Source organism: Gorilla gorilla, chromosome 11 (genome assembly GCF_029281585.2).
Source record: "Gorilla gorilla gorilla isolate KB3781 chromosome 11, NHGRI_mGorGor1-v2.1_pri, whole genome shotgun sequence".
In the NCBI taxonomy this organism is placed as follows: Eukaryota; Metazoa; Chordata; class Mammalia; order Primates; family Hominidae; genus Gorilla; species Gorilla gorilla.
Genome location: NC_073235.2, coordinates 23231910 through 23257908, shown reverse-complemented (window position 1 = coordinate 23257908; position 25999 = coordinate 23231910). Strand labels below are relative to the sequence as shown.

General features: G+C 45.7%; 1 protein-coding gene across 2 annotated transcripts; it reads left to right on the top strand.

The window, feature by feature from the left end:
- Positions 1-1940: 1940 nt before the first annotated feature.
- Positions 1941-12076, top strand: NIFK (nucleolar protein interacting with the FHA domain of MKI67). 2 transcript variants are annotated; one of them, XM_004031720.5, is made up of 7 exons: positions 1941-2356; positions 3353-3490; positions 6918-7026; positions 8022-8233; positions 10591-10650; positions 10771-10839; positions 11210-12076. In XM_004031720.5, exons 1-7 carry the CDS (start codon positions 2027-2029, stop codon positions 11396-11398), a joined length of 1107 nt encoding a protein of 368 aa, XP_004031768.2. In that variant the 5' UTR covers positions 1941-2026; the 3' UTR covers positions 11399-12076. The 2 variants fall into 2 exon arrangements, with proteins under 2 accessions (XP_004031768.2, XP_018878283.2); XM_019022738.4 differs by lacking the exon at positions 10591-10650.
- Positions 12077-25999: the final 13923 nt, after the last annotated feature.

Below are 25999 nucleotides of genomic sequence, written 5' to 3'. Positions count from 1 at the left end.
TTGGGGATTTCTCTGCCAGAGACACTGAGCTGGGGAGAGGAGACATTTGATATCAGATTTCGAACGCGTGGAACATGCTTCTATTGACTGACATCTGAGGAGCAATCACAAGTGCGGAGCTCTCCCCAAGATTTCATCCTGGGGGGAGCAAGAACAAGCCCATGGAAAGGGGCAGCCCCGAAAAAGAATCAAATTGCTCTTGCTCGCTCACTCCCGAAAATCCAGCCTACCCATGAAAACACAATGGGAAGACAGCGCTTAACTGGAAGAACTGACTTTGCTACAGGGTCAGGGATGCCCCCTTGGGGGTGACGGTGGGGCTGAGCTGGAGGGTGCAGGGGTGAAGGAGGCGAAGACTGTGAGCGTGGCAGGCACGTCTGTCAGAGGAAGTGGGCTGGTCTCGCTTGGCACTCCCTCCCAGGGCCTCCACCTCAGGCCCACAGGCCACTCTTCGGGCACACACACCCTGGGCCGCCTTCACGGCTTCCAGAACACGGCCGCAGCTATCCCCTGACACCAGCTGTGCTTGATCTGTCGCTCTCGCCTCACCTCCCTGCTTCCTCGGCAATCCACTCCCCACCCTTCCTCTCCACTCAGTTACTCACTAGTATAATAGTATTTGAAAGGTACAAACAGGCCAGGTGCGGTGGCTCACGCCTGCAATCCCAGCACTTTGGGAGGCCGAGGCGGGTAGATCACTTAAGGTCAGGGGTTCTCGACCAGCCTGGCCAAAATGGCGAACCCTCGTTTCTACTAAAAATACAAAAATTAGCCGGGAGTAGTGGTGCGCACCTGTAGTCCCAGCTAGTCGGGAGGCTGAGGAAGGAGAATTGCTTGAACCCAGAAGGCGGAGGTTGCAGTGAGTGAGCCAAAATCGCGCCACTGCACTCCAACCTGGACGACAGAACAAGACTCCGTCTCAAAAAAAAAGAAAAGAAAGATGCAAACAGCCACAGCCTCGTTTTAAACCCGCCCATCCCCTCGCATTTACAACAAAGCCCCAGTTTCATACTTTGACACACAGTCATGGGGCTCCAGCCTGCCGCCTCGCAGCTCTTCCCTCCTGTGCTGGGCTCCAACCCCACTGCCGCGTCCTTCTTTTTAGACCTAGGAACACTGTGCAGGCCTGTCCGGTCCAGCGGACGGCAGGCGCTCAGTTCTCCACACCCCGCTCTTTAGCCTTCAGGCCTCGGTGCTAACGCCACCTCCTAAGGGGGACCCTCCTGCGCCACCCAGTGTGCCTCTCCCCAACAAGCCTCTTCGGTCTCTTAAAGCAGCCATGCTGCCCTCAGGCTGTAAGTTCTCCAACGGTCGCGGACGGACGGGGCCACACAGGAGAGCTCACACACAAGTGAGTGAAAGAATAACCAAATTAGGGCCGGGCGCGGTGGCTCACGCCTGTTATCTCAGTACTTTGGGAGGCTGAGACGGGTGGATCACCTGAGGTCAGGAGTTCGAGACCAGCCTGGCCAACATGGTGAAACCCCGTTTCTACTAAACATACAAATTAAGCTGGGAGTGGTGGTGGGCGCCTGTAATCAGCTACTCGGAAGACTGAGGCAGGAGAATCGCTTGAACCCGGGAGGCAGAAGTTGGAAGTTGCAGTGAGCCGAGATTGCGCCATTGCACTCCAGCCTGGGCAACCAAAGCGAAACTCTGTCTCAAAAATAATAATAAGCAAATTGAGGAATGAGAGCAGCATCTCAAGGACGCAGGTACTGTTTTGGAATTTATTTTAGACCTTTTTTGAAAGTAGGCGTGAACGTAATTGTTTCAGGCACTCTTAAGCGAAGCCAACCGGCGCCCCGACAGCCGAGGGTGCGGGAGCTCCCCACGGCCCAGCCCCAGCCCCAGACCCCGCTGCCGCGCCTCGGCACGCCCCCCCGCCCCGCCCCCGCGCCTCGGCGCTACTCACGCCCCGCCCTCCGCTCCTCGTCACGCCCCGTGTCGCGCCTCCGCGCGACTCACGCCTCTCCCAGTCTCTCGGCACGACCTCGTGCCCCGCCCTCGCCCCTCGGCGCAATTTATGCCCCGCCCCGCGCCTCGCCACATCCCCTGCCCCGCCCCCGCTTCTCCGGGCAACTCCTGCTCCAACCCCGGGCCCGACTCCTGGCCCTCCCCGCCCCTCGCCACGCCTCGCCTCGCCTTAGCGCTTCGCCGCGTCCCTGTCCTGCCTCTACTTCCGCCTCGGGGGAGCTGGGAGCCCGACGTTTCCGGGAGCGCCGCGTGGTTAGCGTCGGCGGCTTTTGGCATGGCGACTTTTTCTGGCCCGGCTGGGCCAATCCTGTCGCTTAATCCGCAGGAAGATGTCGAGTTTCAAAAGGAGGTGGCGCAGGTTCGCAAGCGCATAACCCAGGTGAGCAGGCACCCTGGCCCAGGCTGCGAGCGGGGGCGATGGACCGGGTCTAGGGGGTATCTGGGGTTGCACGGTTTCCGGCCCGGGCGCCCCTTGCCTTCGCGCCCGCCTTCATTACCTCCAGGGTCTCCCAGGTGGATTCGACCGAATCAGGGACCGACCTCTTAAGCTTGCAGGCCACGGTTTCCGAGACGAAAGGGTTTACGCTGGTCGGTAAATGATGGAGGGGTTTGGCCGCTGAGGCCCTGGAGCCTTCATGTGGAGGGTAACGGGGAAGTATTGGGGTGACAGAAGCAGTAGAAAGAACCAGCTGGAGGGAATAGGCTCCTATACCACAGGTTATCTCCGGGTTAGAGCTGTCACGCTTCCGCGTTTCCCCCAAAAATGGGAGCCCCAGACTTAACACATTCGGGAAGTTTGTATGCCGGGTTGGTGAACTGGGAGTTATTAAAATAGAGTATTTGCCAGGTTCCACTTGCTGACTAGGGCCCCTGACATCGCTTATACTTTCTGTGGTTTTTAGCATAAAATACACAGGAAAACTTAGACGTTCTTGTTACAGAGGTAAGGCTATGATGACTGAGACGTTGAAAGGCTAATCTGTACCGCGAGAGTTAACAAGCGTATCGAAAATTTTTCGATGAAGTGCGAGTAAACAGTAAATACGCATACCAAATTGAAGCCTACGTTTATGTAGAGTTCTCTGGGCAGAAGATCTAAAATGGCTTGTTCAAAGATGTCCTTGCTTATCCGTTGATTGACATAGTTATTGAGCACTAATATTATACTGGGTGCTGGGATGCCAGGCTGGAAAGATAGTTGACTACTGCTTGACCATGGCCTTTGTGGGGAGAGAAACACTAAACAGCCAGTTCTTTAATTACTACTGTGGTAAGTGGAAATGCAGAATAGGTTCTTGGGCCGAGGGCTAGGGGTTTTGTTACAATGTGATTTTCTTATTTATATATTTAATTTACCTGGTCTTTACGTCTTCAGCGAAAAAAACAAGAACAACTTACTCCTGGAGTAGTCTATGTGCGCCACCTACCTAACCTACTTGACGAAACCCAGATCTTTTCATATTTCTCCCAGTTTGGCACTGTGACACGGTTCAGGCTGTCCAGAAGTAAAAGGGTAAGATTTTTGCAGTTGGATTTAATGTTTTGTTTTTCAAATGTGTATTATCCTTGACATTAAAGAGCACGTTCACGCATACATTATTGCTTATCAGATTTCATTCCAAAAAGGAGAGTGGAGGAGGTTTAGAATCTGAAACAGCTACAGGAGCAAAATCAGTATTATTGTAAAAGTTTGTTTTTTACATTTCTCCAAATCCTTACATTAAATTGACAGTCCTGGTAAATGAACTTCAGTATGAGGCCCAGGTTTATACATCTTCTTGTGTTAGCCTTTGGTACAAGCATCCTTATAATAGCAAAGGTTTATATAGTGAATAGTTAAAGATGAGGACTCTGGAGTTGGACTGCTGAGGTTTGGGGTCAGGCTCTACACCTTACTAGTTAGAGTGATATGACCTTACCATGCTTCAGTGTTGTGATCTGTTAAATATAAGTAAGTAAAACTTATAAGTAGAACTTCCTGGGAGTATTTAGTCAAAGGTTAAATATAAAGTCTTTAGAGTATTGCTTGGTACACAATAAACACTATGTAAGTATAATTACTATTTGTGTCATACCTGCCTTCTAATGAGAAAACGCTTTACATAGCTTGTTTCAATAGTAGAGGAGTGACCCACTTTCTTTTCTTTCCCCGCACATAAACTTGAATTGGTTGTAGCCATAGACACCTATTTGATTTAGCATGTGGGGATAGGGTGCGCATCCATCATCTGTTAGTTGTCCTAAAGATAGATTGTAGGTAGAATTGAGGTCCCTTTTGTACCCTTCCCAGTGCTCTTCAACTTCTTTAATTAGGGAATTAAATTCACAAATTCAGTTTTCTTTTTTTTGAGACTGAGGCTTGCACTGTCGCCCGGGCTGGAGTGCAGTGGTACAATCTCAGCTCACTGCAACCTCCGCTTCCCGGGTTCAAGCAATTCTCCTTGCGTCACCTTCCCAAGTAGCTGGGATTACAGGCGCCTGCCACCATGCCTGGCTAATTTTTTGTGTGTTTTACTAGAGACGGGGTTTCACTATGTTGGCCAGGCTGGTCTCGAACTCCTGACCTTGTGATCCTCCCGCCTCGGCCTCCCAAAGTGCTGAGATTACAGGCGTGAGCCACTGCACCCGGCCACAAATTCAGTTTTCATTGCTATATATGTTTATAAGTTTTTACTATATATATATGTACTAGAATACATATGTGTACATATATAAATGTACATATAGTATTATTTTAAAATTATATTATTCTATCATTCTTCAGCTGAATTTTTTTATTCAATAATCTGAGCTTTATCCGTGTAATTCTATTGCCTTTGTTATCATCATTGCTCATTACTTAGGTTACTAAAGTTTATCCACCCTCCTATTGAACATCAGGTTTTGTTTTGGGGGGCGATCTCGGCTCACTGCAACCTCCGCCTCCCAGATTCAAGTGATTCTCTTTCCTCACCCTCCTGAGTGGCTGGGATTACAGGTACCGGCCACTGCACCTGGCTAATTTTTGTATTTTTAGTAGAAACAGTGTTTCACCATGTTTTGGCCAGGCTGGTCTCGAACTCCTGACCTCAGATGATCCGCCCACCTCCGCCTCCCAAGGTACTGGGATTACAAGCATGAGCGAGCCACTGTGCCCAGCCCGAACATTAGGTTTTTTAATATTTTTAACTCTTTAGATTAAGCTGCTAGGAACAATCTTTGTACAGGTATAGGCAGAATTTTCTAGAAGAGTATTTTGCAGACTTTGGCTCACAATAAGAAGTAAGTTTTTACCATCACAAAGAAGATGAGGGTTTTAAAAAAAGAAGTTTTACAGCACAAACCAGCACATATACACATGCATGTAAGCATAACTGAAATAAAAGCCAAATGAGACAATATTTAAACTTGTTTTGTGTGATGCGCTGATTTTCTATTTCATTCTATTCATTTTTTTTTTTTTTGGTTTTGGTTTTGTTTTGTTTGCGACGGAGTCTCACTCTGTCGCCCAGGCTGGAGTGCAGTGGCACAGTTCCTCAGCTGACTGCGATGTCCGCCTCCCGGATTCAAGTGATTCTCCTGCTCCAGCCTCCCGAGTAGCTGGGATTATAGGTGCCTGCCACCATGCCTGGCTAATTTTTTTTTTTTTTTTTTAAATGGAGTCTCACTCTGTTGCCCAGGCTGGAGTGCAGTGGCACAGTCTTGGCTCACTGCAACCTCAGCCTCTCGGACTCAAGTGATTCTCCTGCCTCAGCCTCCTGAATAGCTGGGATTATAGGCACGCACCATCACGCCCAGCTAATTTTTGTATTTTTAGTAGAGATGGGGTTTCACCATATTGGTCAGGATGATTTTGAACTCCCGATGTCAGGTGATCCGCCTGCCTCGGCCTCCCAAAGTGCGGGGATTACAGGTGTGAGCCACTGTGCCCGGCCTAATTTTTGTATTTTTAGTAGAGACTTGGTTTCACCATTTTGGCCAGGCTGGTCTCGAACTCCTCACCTCAGGTGATCCACCCACCTCGGCCTCCCAGAGTGCTGGGATTACAGGCATGAGCCACCCCTCTTGGCCTAGTTTTTCTTTTTTGAGATGGAGTCTTATTCTGTTGCCCAGGCTGGAGTGCAGTGGCGCGATCTCAGCTCACTACAACCTCTGCCTCTCAGGTTCAAGTGATTCTTCTGGCTCAGCCTCCCGAGTAGCTGGGATTACAGGTACATGTCACCATGCCCAGCTAATTTTTTGTATTTTTAGTAGAGATGGGGTTTCACCATGTTGGGCAGGCTGGTCTCAAACCCCTGACCTTGAGATCCACCCTCCTTGGCCTCCCAAAGTGAATATTTTGTATTTTTAGTAGAGAGGGGTTTCACCGTGTTGACCAGGCTGGTCTTGAACTCCTCACCTCAGATGATCCACCCTCGGCCTCCCAAAGTGCTGGGATTGCAGGGGTGAGCCACCGCGCCTGGCCTTCCCCTCTCTTTTGAGTGTTGGGATTATAAATGGATTTTGAGGGATTTAAATTTTTCCCAGAATCCACCTGTTGAAGATAATTAAGCTGAGACTCAGTTGTGGAAGTGTCCAAGTTGCTTGTTATTGACACAACTGGTGCTGGAAATGAGCCTCCTGATTCCCACTGTTAAGCCATGTGACTTTTAAGTTGAAGACTTTTTTAATATCACGGAGTGTTGTTACTGAATAAATTCCAGCCATAGGAATTGTGTATTTATCATATGTAACCAAAATCCCAAGAATACCAGAAAATAGCTGTGTGTTCAGATTCGTGCATCTTTTCTTTTTCCCATAACAGTCCCCAGAATATGTGAATTGAAGTTAGAATTAAGCGTGTCATACGTAATATTTGATAAGGGGCTAATATACATTATTTAAAATAATGGCATTTTAGGAATTTGATGATGCATTCAAATTTAATTGTTCTACTTTTTGTGGTGGTTTCTCTGTTGCAGACTGGAAATAGCAAAGGCTATGCATTTGTGGAGTTTGAGTCTGAGGATGTTGCCAAAATAGTTGCTGAAACAATGAACAACTACCTGTTTGGTGAAAGACTCCTGGAGTGTAAGTGCTCCTGTCTTACCGCAGGGTTGCCTGGGTGCCTGCTGCTGGTGGGTGACTGTGGTGGGAAGGGCAGCTTGCCTAGCTGCTTGGACATGCCACTTCATCTCTGGGATGAGTCTTACAGAATGGTGCAAGGATTTCAGTGTATGTTGCAGGCAGATTCTAATTGGAATTTTAAAATCTCCTAGCCTGAGAGCTGTTTTTACCCTAAATGGAACTGGACAAGTTACCTTGGGGACACAGGGGAGGAGCAGCTAACCCATCCTTATGGGCTGTGAAAGGCTTCTCTAAGGAAGTATAATTGACATTGAAACCTGAAGACTAAACAGGAGTGAGCCAGGTGAAGGGGACAGGAGTGAAGACAGACCATTCCTGGCTGAGGGACAGTGAATGCCAAACCAGTGATGCCTAACCATTCGGCTGTGAGAGAATGTGAGGAAAGGTAGCAAGAGATGAAGGAACAAGAAGAGGCTTCAGTTCAGGTTACTGAAGGCCTTCTAAGTCAGGGAGTTCCGAATTTATCCTGAGGGCAGTGGGGATAGCATCAAAGGTCAGGAATCCCGTTGCAAAATCTGTCTAAATGGCAATGGCTGTAGCTCTTCCACACGAGAGAAGCCAGAGGGAGTGGAGGAGTGACAGCACCAGATGAGTAGTTTATCCTGCAGAAAGGAGCCAGTGCAGCCCCCTACCCTGCAGTCCATAGGGTGCAGAGAGCATCCCTGTCCAGATCCTGCTGCCCTTGGGAGGCAAAGCGAAGTTTCTGGCTTCCCTGTGCCCATGGTGGCATGTGGCCGTCTTAGGTACCCAAGTTCACAGCTGACAAGGCTGCCCAGGTCGTGTCTCTCTATTCACTTCGCATTGCTGTGAGAGAAGCTGGGATTACAGGTGTGAGCCACTGTACCCAGCCATATCATTTTGTTGTGTGAGGAATGGCACTGCGGAGATTCTAAAGTTAACATTAAAATACCTTTATGTTTTTCTCTTTTTAAAAATAGGTCATTTTATGCCACCTGAAAAAGTACATAAAGAACTCTTTAAAGACTGGAATATTCCATTTAAGCAGCCATCATATCCATCAGTGAAACGGTATAATCGGAATCGGACACTAACACAAAAGCTACGGATGGAGGAGCGATTTAAAAAGAAAGAAAGATTACTCAGGAAGAAATTAGCTAAAAAAGGAATTGATTATGATTTTCCTTCTTTGGTAAATATTCGTGAAATCTTTTTTGTGGTTTGTTGTGGGGAGGGGAGGGGGCAGCTTTGTACCTTGTAAAGTACCTAGCCTAGCGCTTATCACAATCTTGGCTCACTGCAACTTCCACATCCTGGGTTCAAGCGATTCTCCTGCCTCTAGCCTCCCAAGTAGTTGGGATTACAGGCGCACACCACCATGCCTGGCTAATTTTTGTATTTTTAGTAGAGACAGGGTTTCTCCACATTGGCCAGGCTGGTCTCGAACTCCTGACCTCAGGCGATCCACCCACCTCAGTGTCCCAAAGTGTTGGGATAATAGGCATGAGCCACGTGCCCAGCCAGTTTTTTGACTAAACTTTTTTTTCTTTTTTGAGATGGAGTTTCGCCCTTGTTGCCCAGGCTGGAGTGCGACGGTGTGATCTTGGCTCACCGCAACCTCCGCCTCCGGGGTTCAAGCAATTCTTCTGCTTCAGCCTCCCGAGTAGCTGGCATTACAGGCATGCACCACCACCCTGGCTAATTTTGTATTTTTAGTAGAGATGGGGTTTCGCCATGTTGGTCAGGCTGGTCTTGAACTGCTGACCTCAGGTGATCCGCCCGCCTCGGCCTCCCAAAGTGCTGGGATTACAGGCGTGAGCCACTGCACCCGGCCTTTTTTTGTTTTGTTTTGTTTTGTTTTTTGAGACAGAGTCTTGCTGTGTTGCCCAGGCAGGCTGGAGTGCAGTGGCACAATCTCAGTTCATTGTAACTTCCACCTCCCAGGTTCAAGCGATTCTCCTGCCTCACCCTCATGAGTAGCTGAGATTACAGGTGCGCACCACCATACCTGGCTAATTTTTTGTATTTTTAGTAGAAATGGGGTTTCGCCATGTTGGTCAGTCTGGTCTCGAACTCTTGACCTCAGGTGATCCATCCACCTCAGCCTCCAAAAGTGCTGGGATTACAGGTGTGAGCCACCATGACTGGCCTGACTAAACTTTTGAAACATTCCGTTGTAGGTTCTTCCTAAAACATTATGAGACCAGATTCTGTTATTTCCATTACACAGAAAAGGAAACTTCTTTTAAGGAGATAATCTGATCTGTTTAACATACATGTTCTGTTTTAAGTTACTGAAGTAAACCCACTATTTAACTAAAGACTGTAATACTCTTAGATTGCCATTTATTAGCCAGTTGAGGTAGTGTGTGCCTGTAGTCCTTGCTACTCAGGAGGCTGAGGCAACAGGATCTCCTGAGCCTAGGATTTAAAGTTTGCAGTGAACTGTGATTGTACCATTGCACTCCAGCCTCAGCAACAGAGCAAGACCATATCGCTAAAAAAGAAAAAGATTGTCATTCAGAGGTGACACTGCCAGAATTAAGTCTTTGGTTTACTGTATGCTATAAGTAGATACCAAAACACTGACCCTTTCCTCCATCTGTCACAGTGAGGAGAGCTATGTCTTTTATTATAGATCAAGAATGAAGCTTATTATGGTATGGCTAGTATAGGTAAAGGTCTCATTCTTTTCTTTTCTTTTTTTTTTTTTTTTTTGAGATGGAGTCTCCCTCTGTTGCCCAGGCTGGAGTGCAGTGGCACTATCTCGGCTCACTGCAACCTCCGCCACCCAGGTTCAAGCAATTCTCCTGCCTCAGCCCCCACGAGTAGCTGGGACTACAGGCACACACCACCACACCCAGCTAATTTTTTGTATTTTTTTTTAGTAGAGATAGGGTTTCACCATGTTAGCTAGGCTGGTCTCGAACTCCTGACCTCATGATCCACCCACCTCGGCCTCCCAAAGTGCTGGGATTGTAGGCGTGAGCCACTGCGCCCAGCCAATTTACTAGGTTTTTAACTTTATCCAGAAACTAGATGACCGTGTTACCCTCCTTTGCCTCAATTCTCGATGGTTAATTTTTTGCCCAAATCCCAAATACTGTCTTTAATAGTATTAGAATATTTCGCCAAGGCCTTAGGCCCTGGTACTCTTGTGAACCATTTGGGAACTGAGACAGTGAAACTTGAAAAGAGGCACGCAAGCACTGCTTTTCCTGTACCCTGTTTGTGACTTAGGAGATGGGGGTGGCCTGCCTTTGCACATTCTTCCTGCTTCCACCCTCCTGAATTCAGGATTCTGTGAATCAGTGAGCTCCAGGTTTTGGCCTTCCCTTCAACCTCTGCAGCTCTGTCAATTCCTCTACTGGGTTTTTCCTAGTTTTGCCCTTTACTTGAGATAATTCACTGTATTTATGAGTTTTGATTTTTTAAATTGAAATGCTCTTGTCATTTAGGGAGGATTTACTGATAATATATATGAGGATCTAATGCTAAGTTGAGAAAGAAAAGATATGAGACTGTCAATTTCTAACTTCTTTATTAAAGATTTTACAGAAAACGGAAAGTATTTCAAAAACTAATCATCAGATGTCTACAAAAGGCCAGGTAAAATGTTTTTTATCATTTTACATGCAAGATATTAGAGAAGGATAAGTAGGAAAACATATTCAAGACTGCTATAGCTGATCAATATTCAAATTGATGTGTTTTAAAATTTATTTTAAGGTTTTACGTAAGAAGAAGAAAAAAGTTTCAGGTACTCTTGACACTCCTGAGAAGACTGTGGATAGCCAGGTAAAATGGTTTTCAATACTCCAGACACCAGATATTATAGAAATAATTTGAAGGAGGAAAAGCAGTTTCTGCTCCTCTCATTTTAAGATTTCAAATTAAATATTGTGACATTTGGTAGATCTTTATTGTTGATTTAGCAATTTTCTGCCTAAAACCTTATAATGGAACATGCTATATTTGTTAATTGTGAATTTCTGTACCAAGTTTGATAAGCATCTGAGTTCTTTATTCTTTGCAATAGTATCACCAAAAGATGGTAACAGAGCTAAAATAATGGGGCACAACTTGTAAAAATAGAGGAGAGATGATATTTTTGGGTAAAGTCATAATCATGTTTTACATTTATGTATTATAATCTTGTTGAATCCAGGGCCCCACACCAGTTTGTACACCAACGTTTTTGGAGAGGCGAAAATCTCAAGTGGCTGAACTGAATGATGATGATAAAGATGATGAAATAGTTTTCAAACAGCCCATATCCTGTGTAAAAGAAGAAATACAAGAGACTCAAACACCTACACATTCACGGAAAAAAAGACGAAGAAGAAGCAATCAGTGATTTTCAATGTATTATATTTCTTTTGAAAAATATATTTTTATGAGAGTGGACTTTGTATTTCACTAGGTACAATGAAATACAACCTTTGACAAGATTTTCAGAGGAAAAATACACTGTTTGGTCAAGTTAAGGAAAGCAGTGTGTAATTTTGGATTGCCTGCCCTTGGCTGAAATACAGGGGTGCATACCAGCTTGCAGTGGCTTGGCTGACATTGCCTCTTTGTCCTGGCCTCTAGTTTTCTTTTGATATTTCATAGCTCTCCTTAGTTTACTCTGCCTGGATAGAAAGTTGACCACTAACTGCAGGTTTAAGTACTAAACTGCAGCCTTTTCTGTCGCCAGCAATTAAAGACCACCAATCTTGTTTGTCCACCTACATGGTTTGTCGGGGACATTTAACTCATGGGGGTGCTTTAGATTTCAACATCAGATGGTTGAAGCTGGAAGTTTAATTATATGTAGAGTGAGAAGGCAGTTCCAGTGTTAGCACAGATTTGTTTATGTGTTCAGATTTTAATAGAGATTCAAAAATGACTCATTTTTACCAATAATGTTAAATTAGTTTTGGTTGTGCTAGCATGAATTGATAACCACCATTTTATACCAGTATCATCAGTGAAGAATTGCATTTCAAGATTCAAACAATAACCAGCAATTAAACTTTTTTTCTACAATTTATTTGTTTGCGAGTAGGACTTGGGAGTCATTGGGAAAAAATAATAAATTTTCCCGTTCATTAATGAATTCAGACTCATTAAAAACATTGCCATCAGATGTAGTAGCTTGTGCCTGTAATCCCAGCACTTTGGGAGGCTGAGGCAGGAGGATCACTTAAGGCTAGGAGTTGGAGACCAGCCTGGGCAACATGATGAGAGCCTCTTTTACAAAAAAATTTTAAAAATGAAGCCAGGCACGGTAGCTTGCTTCTGTAATCCCAGTACTTTGGGAGGCCGAGGCGGGTGGATCATGAGGTCAAGAAATCAAGACCATCCTGGCCAACATGGTGAAACCCCATCTCTACTAAAAATACAAAAATTAAATGGGCGTGGTGGCAGGTACCTGTAGTCCCAGCTGCTTGGGAGGCTGAGGCAGGAGAATGGCGTGAACCCGGGAGGCGGAGGTTGCAGTGGGCCAAGATCGCGCCACCGCACTCCAGCCTGGTGACAGAGGAGACTCTGTCTCAAAAAAAAAAAAAAAAAAAGAGGTGGGCATGGTGACACATGCCTATAGTCCCACCTACTTAGGATACTGAGGCAAAAGGATCACTGAACCCAGGAGTTTGAGGCTACAGTGACCTATAGTTGCACCATTGCACTCCAGCCAGAGTGACAGAGCAAGACCCTGTCTCTTAAGAAAAAAAGCTGGGTGCGGTGTCTCACGCCTGTAATCCCGGCCTGACCAACATGGAGGAACCCCGTCTCTACTAAAAATACAAAATTAGCCGTCCGTGGTGGCGCATGCCTGTAATCCCAGCTACTCAGGAGGCGGAGGCAGGAGAATTAGTTGAACCCAGGAGGCGGAAGTTGCAGTGAGCCAAGATCGCACCATTGCACTGCAGGCTGGGCAACAAGAGTGAAACTCCATCTCAAAAAACAAACCAAAAAAAATTCATTATCACTCTCTTAAAAAAGATTTTTTTTTTTAATTCATTGCCACTAAGCATTCTTTCATCTAGCATTTCTTAAGTCTTTAATACGATACAGGGCTAGGTGTTATGATGCAAAATAGAGTTGGTTTTAAGTACATGCAAAAAGCAGATTAGATCTCTAGAATGGTTCCTGTCACATAGAAGATTTAGTATGTATTTGTTAAATAATGCCCTATTTGAACCATCTCTGAGCTTCGTGGATCTGGACATCTGTCTGGTTTCCCCTGGGAAAGCGTCAGATAAGGTTCTCCATGTGAAGACATAAGTCTGTTGCGTTTGATCTTAAGGGGCATGTGCATTCAAACACATACATGTACATGGCAAGATGAACTGAGTATTTCTCCCTTCCTGAACAGCCACCTGCCGCCCCCCTTATTTGTTTGTTTAGAGACGGAGTCTCACTCAGTGTTACCCAGGCTAGACTGCAGTTGCACAATCTCTGCTCACTGCAAGCTCTACCTCCCTGGTTCAAGTGATTCTCCTGCCTCGGTCTCCCGAATACTTGGGATTACAGGCATGCACCACCACGCCCAACTGATTTTTGTATTATTAGAGACAGGATTTCACCATGTTGGCCAGGCTGGTCTCGAACTCCTGACCTCAAGTGATCCACCCGCCTCGGCCTCCCAAAGTGCTGGGATTACAGGCATGAGCCACCACGCCCAGCCAGCTGTAGACATTTTTTGTAAAAAAAATTTTTTTAATGGAAAAGTATATATCAAAATTAATTCAGTTATCTAATTAGGTTTTTCCCTGTCTCTTTTTTGTTTTTTTCATTGAAACGGGTCTTGCTATGTTGCCCACAGTGTTCTTGAATTCCCAGGGTCAAACGATCCTCTTGCCTCAGCCTCCTAAAGTGCTGGGATTACTAGCATGAGCCACCAGGCCAGCCATTTTTCGCTTTCTTAATTTTTAAAAATTAATGAGGTTTTTGTTGCTATTATATATAATCAGACAAAAAGCTATAAAGGAAAAAAAGAATTAGTCCACAGACAAGTTTTGGTTGGAGTCCGACATTTCACAAGCTGTGTATTGGCCATAAGATGGAGTGTCGAGTGACTAGATGCCACAGAAATGGCCTTTGAATGGCGAATGAATGAAGTAGACACAAGTTCAGAACGGGTTTTTCCATTACTATCGTTTGGAATACAGTGTGGCCAAAGCCAAGGCAACTGGTCACTGTGACTGGAAATTGTAGCCCTGGCTGATTGTGGTATGAGACTGCTAATATGAATTCTAAAATCTCACTTTAATGCAGCAAAGCCTATTTCTTGAAGTGGTTGGGGAGAAAGTACAGCACATGAAAATGATAGAGAATTCACATTTCAGTGTATGTAAATAAAGACTTACTGGAGTGCAGCCACACTTATGTGTATATGCTGTCTGCGGCTACTTTTCTGCTATAGGAACTCAGTTGTAACAGACCATATGTGGTCCTCTGCTTAGCGCTGCTGCTGGACGCACTACAGATTGTGCATTTCATCGTTGGAGTAGTCCCAACTCATAGGAAAGCATCAGAAGACTTGGATGTTTAAAATGGAGTATCAGCTGGGTGCGGTGGCCCACACCTGTTAATCCCAGTACTTTGGGAGGCCAAGGCAGGCATATCACCTGAGGTCAGGAGTTCGAGACTAGCCTAGCCAACATGGTGAAACCTCATCTCTACTAAAAATACAAGAAACTGGGCTGGGCACAGTGACTCAACGCCTGTAATCCTAGCACTTTGGGAGGCCGAGGCAGGCAGATCACGAGGTCAAGAGATCAAGACCATCCTGGCTAACATGGTGAAACCCCCGTCTCTACTAAAAATACAAAAAATTAGCCGGGTGTGGTGGCGGGCTCCTGTAGTCCCAGCTACTCAGGAGGCTGAGGCAGGAGAATTGTTTGAACCCCGGAGGCAGACATTGCGGTGATCCGAGGTCGTGCCACTGCACTCAAGCTTGGGAAACAGAGTGAGACTCCATCTCAAAAAAAATAAACACCAAAAATACAAAAAATTAGCCAGGCTTGGTGGCCGGCACCTGTAATTGCAGCTACTCAGGAGGCTGAGGCAGGAGAATCGCTTGAACCCGGGAGGTGGAGGTTGCAGTGAGCCGAGATCACCACTGCACTGCAGCCTGGGCACCAAGAACAAACTCCATCTCAAAAAAAGAAAAATACAAAAAATTAGCCAGGCGTGGTGGCAGGCGCCTGTAATCCCAGCTACTCGGGAGGCTGAGGCAGAAGAATCACTTGAACCTGGGAGGCAGAGATTGCAGTGAGCTGAGACCGTGCCATTGCACTCCAGCCTGGGCAACGAGCGAAACTCCATCTCAAAAAAATTAAAATAAAATGGAGCATCAGCACCCAATTTCTTGACAGGAAAATGAGGCTGTAACTAAAGTAAGTTTCCAAGTGGCTTGTTAGCCAAGCAAGGAAAGCCATTTAGCAATGATGAGATAATTGTGTTTGATTCCAACAGCAGAAGAAATGTGGCCAGAGAAAATAAACTTGTTGATGTTGTAGTTGTTGTTGTTAGAGACAGGCTCTCACTCTGTGGCCCAGGCTGGAGTGCAGTGGCATGATCATGACTCGCTATAGCCTCTGCCTGCCAGGCTCAAGTGAACCTCCCCGCTCAGTTTCCCAAGTAGCTGGGACCACAGGCGCACGCCATGATGCCCAATTAACTATTTTTGGTAGAGACGTCTCACTTTATTGCCTGGGCTGGTCTTGAACTCCTGATCTTAAGCCGTCTTCCCTCCTCATCCCAAAGTGTTGGGATTACAGGCATGAGCCACCAAAATAGAACTGTTGGCCTTTCGGTGAAAACAGTTGCTTGAGGAAGCAACATCAATAGTTTTAAAACAAGACGAATGATTTTGAACGTTTTCCTTGGCTCCTGAGGGGTTAACAGGTGTTACCAATACTGCTTAGTTGATCATTCAAAGAGTCATTGCCGAGTTGGAAGTGTTAGGGCGATCAGTTTATTTCAGTTTGCCCAGAACCTTTCTGGCTTAAACACTGGAAGTCCCACTTTCTGGGAACCTCCTCAGTTCCAGGAAAATTGGACCTTAGAAGTCACCCTGGAAGTGACTGAACAGTTAGCCTCTGATTAGTCTGTGGAGCAGCTGTAAGCAAAAATGTTTTCAAAGTTGAGAAATTTATTACAACCTGAAGCGGGATTTGCCAAGTTGGGCCACAGCTGATAGCGGCAAAAATACGTAGATAGTAGAAAAGGGCTTAGTCGAACAAATTTCCCACTTGTGAAAATACAGGGTATTTGAAGGCTAGTCATTGCATGAATTACCAGCAGGTGCTTTTCAGAAAATACATGAACCTATCATGTCATTGAAGCAGTAGTCACCAGTGCACTTCATTTGTTCCCATGGACTTGGCCATCATCAGCAGTTCCGTGGATTTTTGACAGAAATAGAAACAGAACATCCTGACTCACCCTGCCTACCACACAGCAGTTTGATGGCTTAGCAGTGATAAAGATTTACCTAGACTTTCTGAGTTCAGGGCCAAGATTTAAAATTTGTGAGTGAGAACATTCTGTTAACTATTATCATCAAATACTGAACAGGTTCAGAAAGTAGATTTTGCTGCAAACTTGCTGTTTCTACATGAATTTAAGTCAATGAGTTCAATTTAGAATTAAAAGGCAAAGCCACTTACATTCAAAACTTACAAGGCTGAAAAATCATTTTGATGACAACATTTGAATCACGAGTAATATCAAGCTACTTTATGTACTTCCTGTGCTGCGGAGAGTTAAAAGCCGTGAGATCTGCATTCCCACACAATATTTACAGCAGATATATTTTCCAACCTCAAACTGTGCTTCCAATAGTGTTTTCAAACTTCAGTAAAAGTGCAAAGGAAATTTCCATATTTTGAAATCTACGTAACTGAGGGACTACAAAGCTTCCACCCATCTTTCAACAGAAGATGACTAGCGGCAGTGTAATAACATGCTAGCACATACCACGACAGAAAGGTAATAGAATTCTACAAATGATTTTCAAGTGAGGAATATACTCAATTGAAATCATACTTGGCCAGGGGCGGTGGCTCATGCCTGTAATCCCAGCACTTTGGGAGGCTGAGGGGTGGATCACCTGAGGTCAGGCGTTCAAGACCAGCCTGGCCAACATGGTGAACCTTGTCTTTACTAAAAATACAAAAATTAGCTGGGCATGGTGGCAGGCGCCTGTAATCCCAGCTACTAGGGAGGCTGAGGCAGGAGAATCACTTGAACCTGGGAGGCGGAGGTTGCAGTGAGCCAAGATCATGCCGTCGCACTCCAGCCTGGGCAACAGGAGTGAAATTCTGTCTCAAAAAAAAAAAAAAAAAAATCAGCCAGGCATGGTGGCACATGCCTGTAATCCCAGCTACTCAGGAGGCTGAGGCAGGAGAATCACTTGAACCTGGGAAGCCAAGGTTGCAGTAAGCTGAGATCATGCCACTGTACTCCAGCCTGGGTGACAGAGCAAGACTGACCTGAAAAAAAGAAAAATCTCTTAAAACAATCAGCCTGAATTGTCATAGAGAAACCTAATTTCTGCCTTTTGACCATAAAATAAGAAGTAATAATGACTTTTCAACGCTTGTACTCCATTTAAGGACTCAGGCGGCCGGGCACAGGGGCTCACGCCTGTAATCCCAGCACTTTGGGAGGCCGAGGCAGGCGGATCACGAGGTCAGGAGTTCAAGACCAGCCTGGCCAGCATGGGGAAACCCCTTGTCTGCTAAAAATACAAAAAAATTAGCCACGCGTGGTGGCGGGTGCCTGTAATCCCATCTACTTGGGAGGCTGAGGCAGGAGAATTGCTTGAACCTGGGAGGCAGAGGTTGCAGTGAGCCAAGATCGCGCCACTGCACTCCAGCCTGGGTGACCGGGCGAGACTCCATCTCAAAAAATAAAAACAAAAAAAGGACTCAGGCATAACATGAAGTATGCAATAATAATTAATGTTTATTACATGTTTGCATATGTAAGGTACTATTGTAAACATTTAAAATATTTGAACTCGTTTCCTCAGAACAACCCTATAGGTATTACTATTCCCATCTGAAAGATGAGTAAACTGAAGCCCAGGGAGCTTAGGTAGCTTGCCCACAGATTGTCTATGGTGACCCAGTTGAACTGACTCAAGTTCTTAAAGTTTACTTTCAGTGAGATTAGCATAAATGCTAGATTATTCGTGGCCATGGAAAGGAAAAGGGCTGGAGGCAATGCTTCACGCCTGTCATCCCAGCACTTTGGGAGGCTGAGATGAGATGGAAGGATTGCATAAGCCCAGGAGTTTGAGACACCAGTGAGCACTGGAGGGGACCACTGCACTCCAATCTGGGTAAGAGAGCAAGACCCCCCTCTCTAAAAATAAACAAACAAACAAAAAAACAGGGAGAAGTAAAAGACAAGACCTAGTGACTTTCCTTTGTTGTTGTTGTTGTTGTTGTTGTTGTTGTTGTTGTTGTTGTTGTTGTTGTTTTTGAGACACAGTCTCGCTGTGATGACCAGGCTGGAGTGCAGTGGTGCAATCTCAGCTCACTGCAACCCTCACCTCCCTGGTTCAAGCGATTCTCCTGCCTCAGCCTCCCGAGTCGCTGGGATTACAGGCGCCTGCCCCCACACTTGGCTAACTTTTGTATTTTTAATAGAGACAGGGCTTCACCATGTTAGCCAGGATGGTTTCGAACTCCTGACCTCAAGTGATCCACCCACCTCAGCCTCCCAAAGTGCTGGGATTACAGGCGTGAGCCACCGCGCCTGGCCGACTTTCCTTTTTTGCTGTTTTGTTTTTCTTCTCCAAATTATTGGTAGAGGGACCTAGTGACTTTATGAATTGGGGGCAGAAATGGGGCACTGGGGCACACATGGAATGAAGAAGGCTAACAAGATTTCTATTCTTAAATGCTCAGCCTTGAAATAACTCAGAGCAATATAACGCTAGGTGGCAATAGATCCCAGGCGCTTGAAATTTACAGTCAGCCTGGCACGGTGGCATGAACCTGAGGTCCCAGCTTCTGAGAAGGCTGAAGCAGGCAGAGAAAATCTACGGTTAACTCATTGCACTTAAAGAGATTGGCAAAAATCCAAAATTATTAAAGGGGTTTATACCCTAGTGTTAACTTTTTTTTTTTTTTGAGATGGAGTCTTGCTCTGTTGCCCAGGCTGGAGTGCAGTGGCGCAATCTCGGCTCACTGCAACCTCCATCTCCTGGGCTCAGGCAACTCTCCTACCTCAGCCTCTCGAGTAGCTGGGATTACAGGTGCCTGCCACCATGCCCAGCCAATTTTTGCCTTTTTAGTAGAGACGGGGCTTCACCACATTGGCCAGGCTGGTCTTGAACTCCTGACCTCAGGTGATCCACCCGCCTCGGCCTCCCAAAGTACTGGGATTACAGGCATGAGCCACTGTGCGCGGCTGGAGTCTCACTCTTTTACCCAGGCTGGAGTGCACTGGCGCGATCTCGGTTCACTACAGCTTCCGCCTCCCAGGTTCAAACGATTCTCCTGCCTCAGCCTCCTGAGTAGCTGAGATTACAAGCACCCGACACGACACCTGGCTACTTTTGTATTTTTAGTACTGACGGGGTTTCACCATGTTGGCCAGGCTGGTCTTGAACTCGTGACCTCAGGTGATCCACCTGCCTCGGCCTCCCAGAGTGCTGGGATTACAGGTGTGAGCCACTGCGCCCAGCCTCAGCCCACCAATTTCTACACTACTACAGGACAGAAACTACCACTATCAAATGCCCCTTAAGCAATTTGGTGCTTAGGAAACATCTTTCCAATAATTGACAATTGGTGAAAATATATTTGCCAAATGGGTTTGGATCACCAGCAATACAACATTCCAATGACATGAACCATGAAAATATTTACCTTATGAATTTGTGTATAAAGATGAAGAAATATAACTTCGATTAATTTTACAATATTTATGGGCAAATTATTTATTTATTTATTTATTTATTTATTTATTTATTTTATATAGAGATGGAGTCTCACTATATTGCCCAGGCTGGTCTCCAATTCCTGGCCTCAAGCAGTCCTCCCACCTTGACCTCCCAAAATGCTGGGATTATAGGCGTGAGCCGCTGTGCATGGCCAAAGCAGTTTTGGTTTGGTTTGGTTTGTATTGGTTTTTAGAGACAGGATCTCACTGTGTTGCCCTGGCTAGAGCGCAGTAGCATGATAATAGCTCACTGCAGCCTCGAACTCCTGGCCTAAGGTGATCCTCCCACCTTGGCCTCCTGAGTAGCTGAAACTATGGGAACTTGCATGAGGCCCGGCTAATTTTTTTTTTTTTTCTTGAGACGGAGTTTTGCTCTTGTCACCCAGGGTGGAGTGCAATGGCATGGTCTCAGCTCACTGCAACCTCAGCCTCCCTGGTTCAAGTGATTCTCCTGCCTCAGCCTCCTGAGTAGATGGGATTACAGGCATCTGTAGCCACCACACCCGGCTATTTTTTTGTATTTTTAGTAGAAATGGGGTTTCACCATGTTGACCAGGCTGGTCTCAAACTCCTGACTGACCTCAGGTGATCTGCCTACCTCCCAAAGTACTGGGATTATGGGCGTGAGCCACTGAGCCCAACCTTTTTTTTTTTTTTTTTGGGTTCTCAGTATGTTGCCCAGGCTGGTCTGGAATTCCTGGCCTCAAGTGATCCTCCTGCCTCAGTGTCCCAAATTGCTAGGATTACAGGCATGAGCCACTGCCCCTGGCCAGCAAATAATTATATATAATTATATACAGTGTATATAATGTTCTTAGGTATATATTAAAATGATGACTCTATGTAAAAAGAAAGTTTCGGCTGGGCGTAGTGGCTCCCTCCTGTAATCCCAACACGGGAGGCTGAGGCAGGTGGATCACTTGAGGTCAGGAGTTTAAGACCATCCTGGCCAACATGGTGAAACCCCGTCTCTACTAAAAATACAAAATTAGCTGGGTGTCCTGTCAGGTGCCTGTAATCCCAGCTGGGAGGCTGAGGCAGGAGAATCACTTGAACCTGGGAGCTGGAGATTGCAGTGAGCTGAGATCACACCATTGCACTCCAACCTGTCAACAGAGCGAGACTCCATCTCATAAATAAATAAATAAATAAATAAATAAATAAATAAATAATTTTACACAAGAGAACTTTGCTTTAGTACCACAATCACTGTAAACACAATCTGTAGCCCTTGGTGTTCAGAGTATATTTCCTGTTTTCCAGTCACTGGGCTATTTTGGTTTTATTTCTTATTCATGAGGCCTGAACTATAAACACGAAGTAAACACTGGACTTAGAATTTGGAGCATTTTTCTACTTCAGCTAGTAAACCTCATTTTGGAAATATTTTTCAAGTTATATGTAGATGATCTATTTCTGTCCTTTTTCTCTCCAAAACAAATAAAAACAAAATAATAAAACAATTTGGCTAGTTAGGGTTTACCTGAGGTCAGGAGTTAATGTCCCGTCCCGTTGATCCAATTAGAGAATGTTTCACATACCTGTCTACAAATTTATCCTGTTGCAGTAACCAATCTGTTTTATAATTAAGTAGCTTACCAATTATTGCAGTGGCCTGCTCTGCTTCAATTTGTATTAACAAAAAGAAAATGAACTTGTAGCAGTATCGCAGACATTACTTTTCTTTGCTGATAGGAGCCAATTTTGGAATCTCCCCTGTTATAAATAAATGCTGTCAACCCTACGAAGTCCAGGAAAAGAAATTCAGACATTTGATACTTGCCAAACATAGTTTCCACAGCAAATGTGCCATGAGTAATGCTGTTGTTCTCTGTACCTTCATTCACAGGTTCTGTGATTTGGCTATTCAAAAGAGGAGTTCGCTGGTTTGGGGGAAAGTAGGACTCTTGCAAGAGGAACCAGGGGAAATATCCTAATTATCTGTCCCCAAAGAGAAAATGTTGAGATGTTTTTGGCAGTGATGCAGGATACTCATTGGCAGTTTTTTTATTCTTAAGGACTGTGTTAATTTTTCTTCTATTTCTCCTTTAACACTTGGCTAGATGATAAATATTGTGGCTTTTCTCTAATTAACTTTTTTTTTTTTTTTTTAGACCAAGTTTCGCTCCTGTCACCTGGTCTGGAGTGCAATGGTGCGATCTCGGCTCACTGCAACTTCCGCCTCCCTTGTTCAAGCGATTCTCCTGCCTCAGCCTCCCGAGTAGCTGAGATTACAGGCATGAGCCACCACACGCGGCTAATTTTGTATTTTTAGTAGAGACGGGGTTTCTCTGTGTTGTTCACGCTAGTCTCGAACTCCCGACCTCAGGTGATTTGCCTGCCTTGGCCTCTCAAAGTGTTGGGATTACAGGCATGAGCCACCATGCCCGGACTTCTAATCAACTTTATAAAAAACAAAAACCACTGCCAAGGCATGCCTGGCATAATTTTAAAAACTGCACCCAGTAGTTTAGTAAATGCAAACTGTAAAACTTCCCTACCTTGCAAATTTGTACTTAGCCAGCTATCTGATTTGATGTTAATGTAGAACCAGCCATAAAAAAGCATGTTATTCAGTCGGCTCCTTATTTTCCTGTGACTTTTTTTTTCCATTTAATTTATTATCTGAATAGGTAATACATGCAAATGGTATGAAAATTCACATGGCTTGAGAAGGTATCTCTGTCCCAGGCATTGCTCCTCTGCCCCAGTCCCCTGACCAGCTTGCTACTCAAGTGGACATGCCACCATCCTCCCCAGCTTCCCAGGCGGTATCCCCAGTGATGGGGACAGGGCTGGCACATCACATTTGTTTAATGAATGAATGCATTCAAAACATTCGTGAGTGCCCACCATGTGTCAGGCACTGGGGATCAGCAGTGAATAAAACAAAAATTCCTGACCCTGTGAGGCTTATATTCAGCATTGCAAGACAAGCAATTACCAGATAAAGAAGTAAAGAAGGTCGGGCGCAGTGGCTCACACTTGTAATCCCAGCATTTTGGGAGGCCGAGGCCGGCAGATCACCTGAGATCGGGAGTTCGAGACCAGCCTGGCCAACATGGTGAAACCCCGTCTCTACTAAAAATACTAAAAAATTAGCCAGGCGTGGTGGTGGGCACCTGTAATCCCATCTACTTGGGAGGCTGAGGCAGGAGAATTGCTTGAGCCCGGGAGGCGGAGGTTGTAGTGAGCAGAGATCATGCCATTGCACTCCAGTGTGGTTGACAGAGGGAGACTCCATCTAAAAAAAAAAAAAAAAAAAGAAGTAAAGAAATGCATTCTGTGGCACAAATGGTAAGTACTGTGGAGAAAAATAAAACAAGAAATGGGCTTAGGGACTTCTAGAGGTGGAAGTGGGACTGCCATTTTCAGTGGGTGATCAGGAAGGCCTCATACTGAACATGACATTTGAGTGGAGATCTTTTTGAGGAAGTCGGGGAGCCATGCAGAGATCTTGGAGGAAAAGCTTTTAAGGCAGAGGGAACAGCAAGTGCAAAGGCCCAGAGGCCAACCAGGCTGGGTTATTTTATTATTTTTACTTTTTTAGAGGTGGGGCTCACTCTGTCATCCAGGTGGGAGTGCAGTGGCATGATTATAGCTCACCGCAGCCTCGAATTCCTGGGCTCAAGCATTCCTCCTGCCTTGGCCTCTTGAGTAGCTGAGACTACAGGCGTGGTTATTTTAGAAATAGCAAGGGCACCAGTGTAGCTGGAACAGAGTTGCCAAGGGAGAAGTAGAGAAGGACAGTAAACAGATGCGTCAGGACCGTGGAGGCCACCGTAAACCATTGGCTTTGACTCTGAGTGAGTCAGGAGCATCAGTGGGTTTATGGTTTAAGGGATCAATGCTCAATACTGCAGCACTGAGAATAGACTGTAAGGACACACAGGAGGTTGATGCTATTGCAGTAATCCAGATGGGCGTCAGTGGCGGGTTGGACCTGGTGATAGCAAGGAAAGTGAAAAGTGCTCACATTCTGGATAAATGTTGAAAGTAGGCCGGGCGTGGTGCCTCACCCCTGTAATCCCAGCATTTTGGGAGGTGGAGGTGGATGGATCACTTGTGCCCAGGAGTCTGAGACCAGCCTGGGCTACACAGAGAGACCCCATCTTTACAAAAAATAAAAAATTAGCTGGGCATGGTGGCACGTGCCTGTAGTCCCAGCTACTTGGGAGGTAAGGCAGGAGGATAACTTGAGTCGAAGCTGCAGTGAGCTGAGATCATGCCACTGCGCTCCAGCCTGGGTGACAGAGAGAGACTCCTCTGTCTCAAAAAAAAAAAAAAAAAAAGGTGGCTGACAGGTGTAGCTGATGATTTTGATATGAATGTAAGAGGGAAAAAGAGGAGTCAGGTTTGACACCGAGGACTTTGACCTGAGCAACTGGAAGAAGGGAAGTGCCTTGGCTGAGATGAGGAAGGCTGTGGGAAGATGTTTGAAGGAAGAGTGGAGATCAGAAGTTATGCTTTAAAAATGGTAAATTTGATGCTCCTGTTAGTTATGGGGTGAGACAGAGTGTGAAGCTGGAGAGAAGCCTGTGGTTCACAGGAGAGTTCTGAGCTGGAGACATCAGTTCAGGAGACAGCCATGAGACCCAGTGAGATCATAAAGGAGCAAGGGCCCTGGAGCCCTCTCATGTCCAGAGGCCAGGACAATGGGCGGGAACCAGCAGACGACACCGAAAAGCAGAAATAGCAAGGTGAGGAAAAAGCCAGTGCGCTGTGTCCCGGAAGTCAGGGGGAGAAAGTGATCAGCTGGGCCCCATATTGCTAGACATGTTAAGATGCAGTCTGAAAATGGACAATTGGATTGAGCAATCTGGCAATGACCTTGCAATAGGAGAGCTAAGCAAGTTTCCAGCCTTGAAATTGTATAATCCTTTTAGTTTTTTGGGTTTTATTTTTATTTTTTGAGGCTGAGTCTTGCTCTATTGCCCAGGCTGGAGTGAAGTGGCGCGATCTCGACTCACTGCAACCGCTGCCTCTCAGGTTCAACCAATTCTCGTGCCTCAGCCTCCTGAGTAGCGGGGATTACAGGCACTCACCACGCCCAGCTGATTTTTGTATTTTTAGTAGAGACGGGGGTTTCACCATGTTGACCAGGCTGGTCTCGAACTCCTGACCTCAATCCACCCTCCTTAGCCTCCCAGAGTGTTGGGATTACAGGCGTGAGCCACCGAGCGCGGCCTATCCTTTCAGTTTATACAAGCTATTATATTTCAAATTAAACAATGAAGGAAGAGTCAAATAATGCTAAAGCAGTCCCCTCATCAGAGGTAACATGGCACCTCGCACATCGAAGAGCAAGGGTAGGAAGCATGGAGCCCCCCAGCTGTTTTTGAAACTGTGACTGCCCTCATCATTTTTGGGACATTACTTCTACCTGAGGCCTCTTGATTGGAGTCAAAATTGAAACCCAAGTCAGCCTGGTTCCAAGGGCTATGTCCCTTTCTCCTTATGACATTTTTATTTCTTTTTAGAGCAAAATGTTTTCACCAGCTTCTGGAAGTTACAAATCCATTTTCTTCATCTTTCACTCTGCTTTAGAAAAATGTGAAACTGAATGGCCAGGCGCGGTGGCTCACGCCTGTAATCCCAGCACTTTGGGAGGCCAAGGCGGGCGGATCACGAGGTCGGGAGATGGAGACCATCCTGGGTAACGTGGTGAAACCCCATGTCTACTAAAAACACAAAAACATTAGCCGGGCATGGTGGTGGGCACCTGTAGTCTCAGCTGCTCGGGAGGCTGAGGCAGGAGAATGGCGTGACCCGTGAGGCGGAGGTTGCAGTGAGCCGAGATCACGCCACTGCACGCCAGCCTGGGTGACAGAGTGAGACTCTTCTGTCTCAAAAAACAAAAAGAAGGAAAGAAAAATGTGAAACTGTACTGTAGGGTAGTTTTCTTTTTCCAAACATTTTTTTGTGCTGCTTACTGATCTGAAAAATATTCTTCTAATCAATAATAATATATTTGAGACATTCATGGACAGGTTAAGAATGAGAGGAT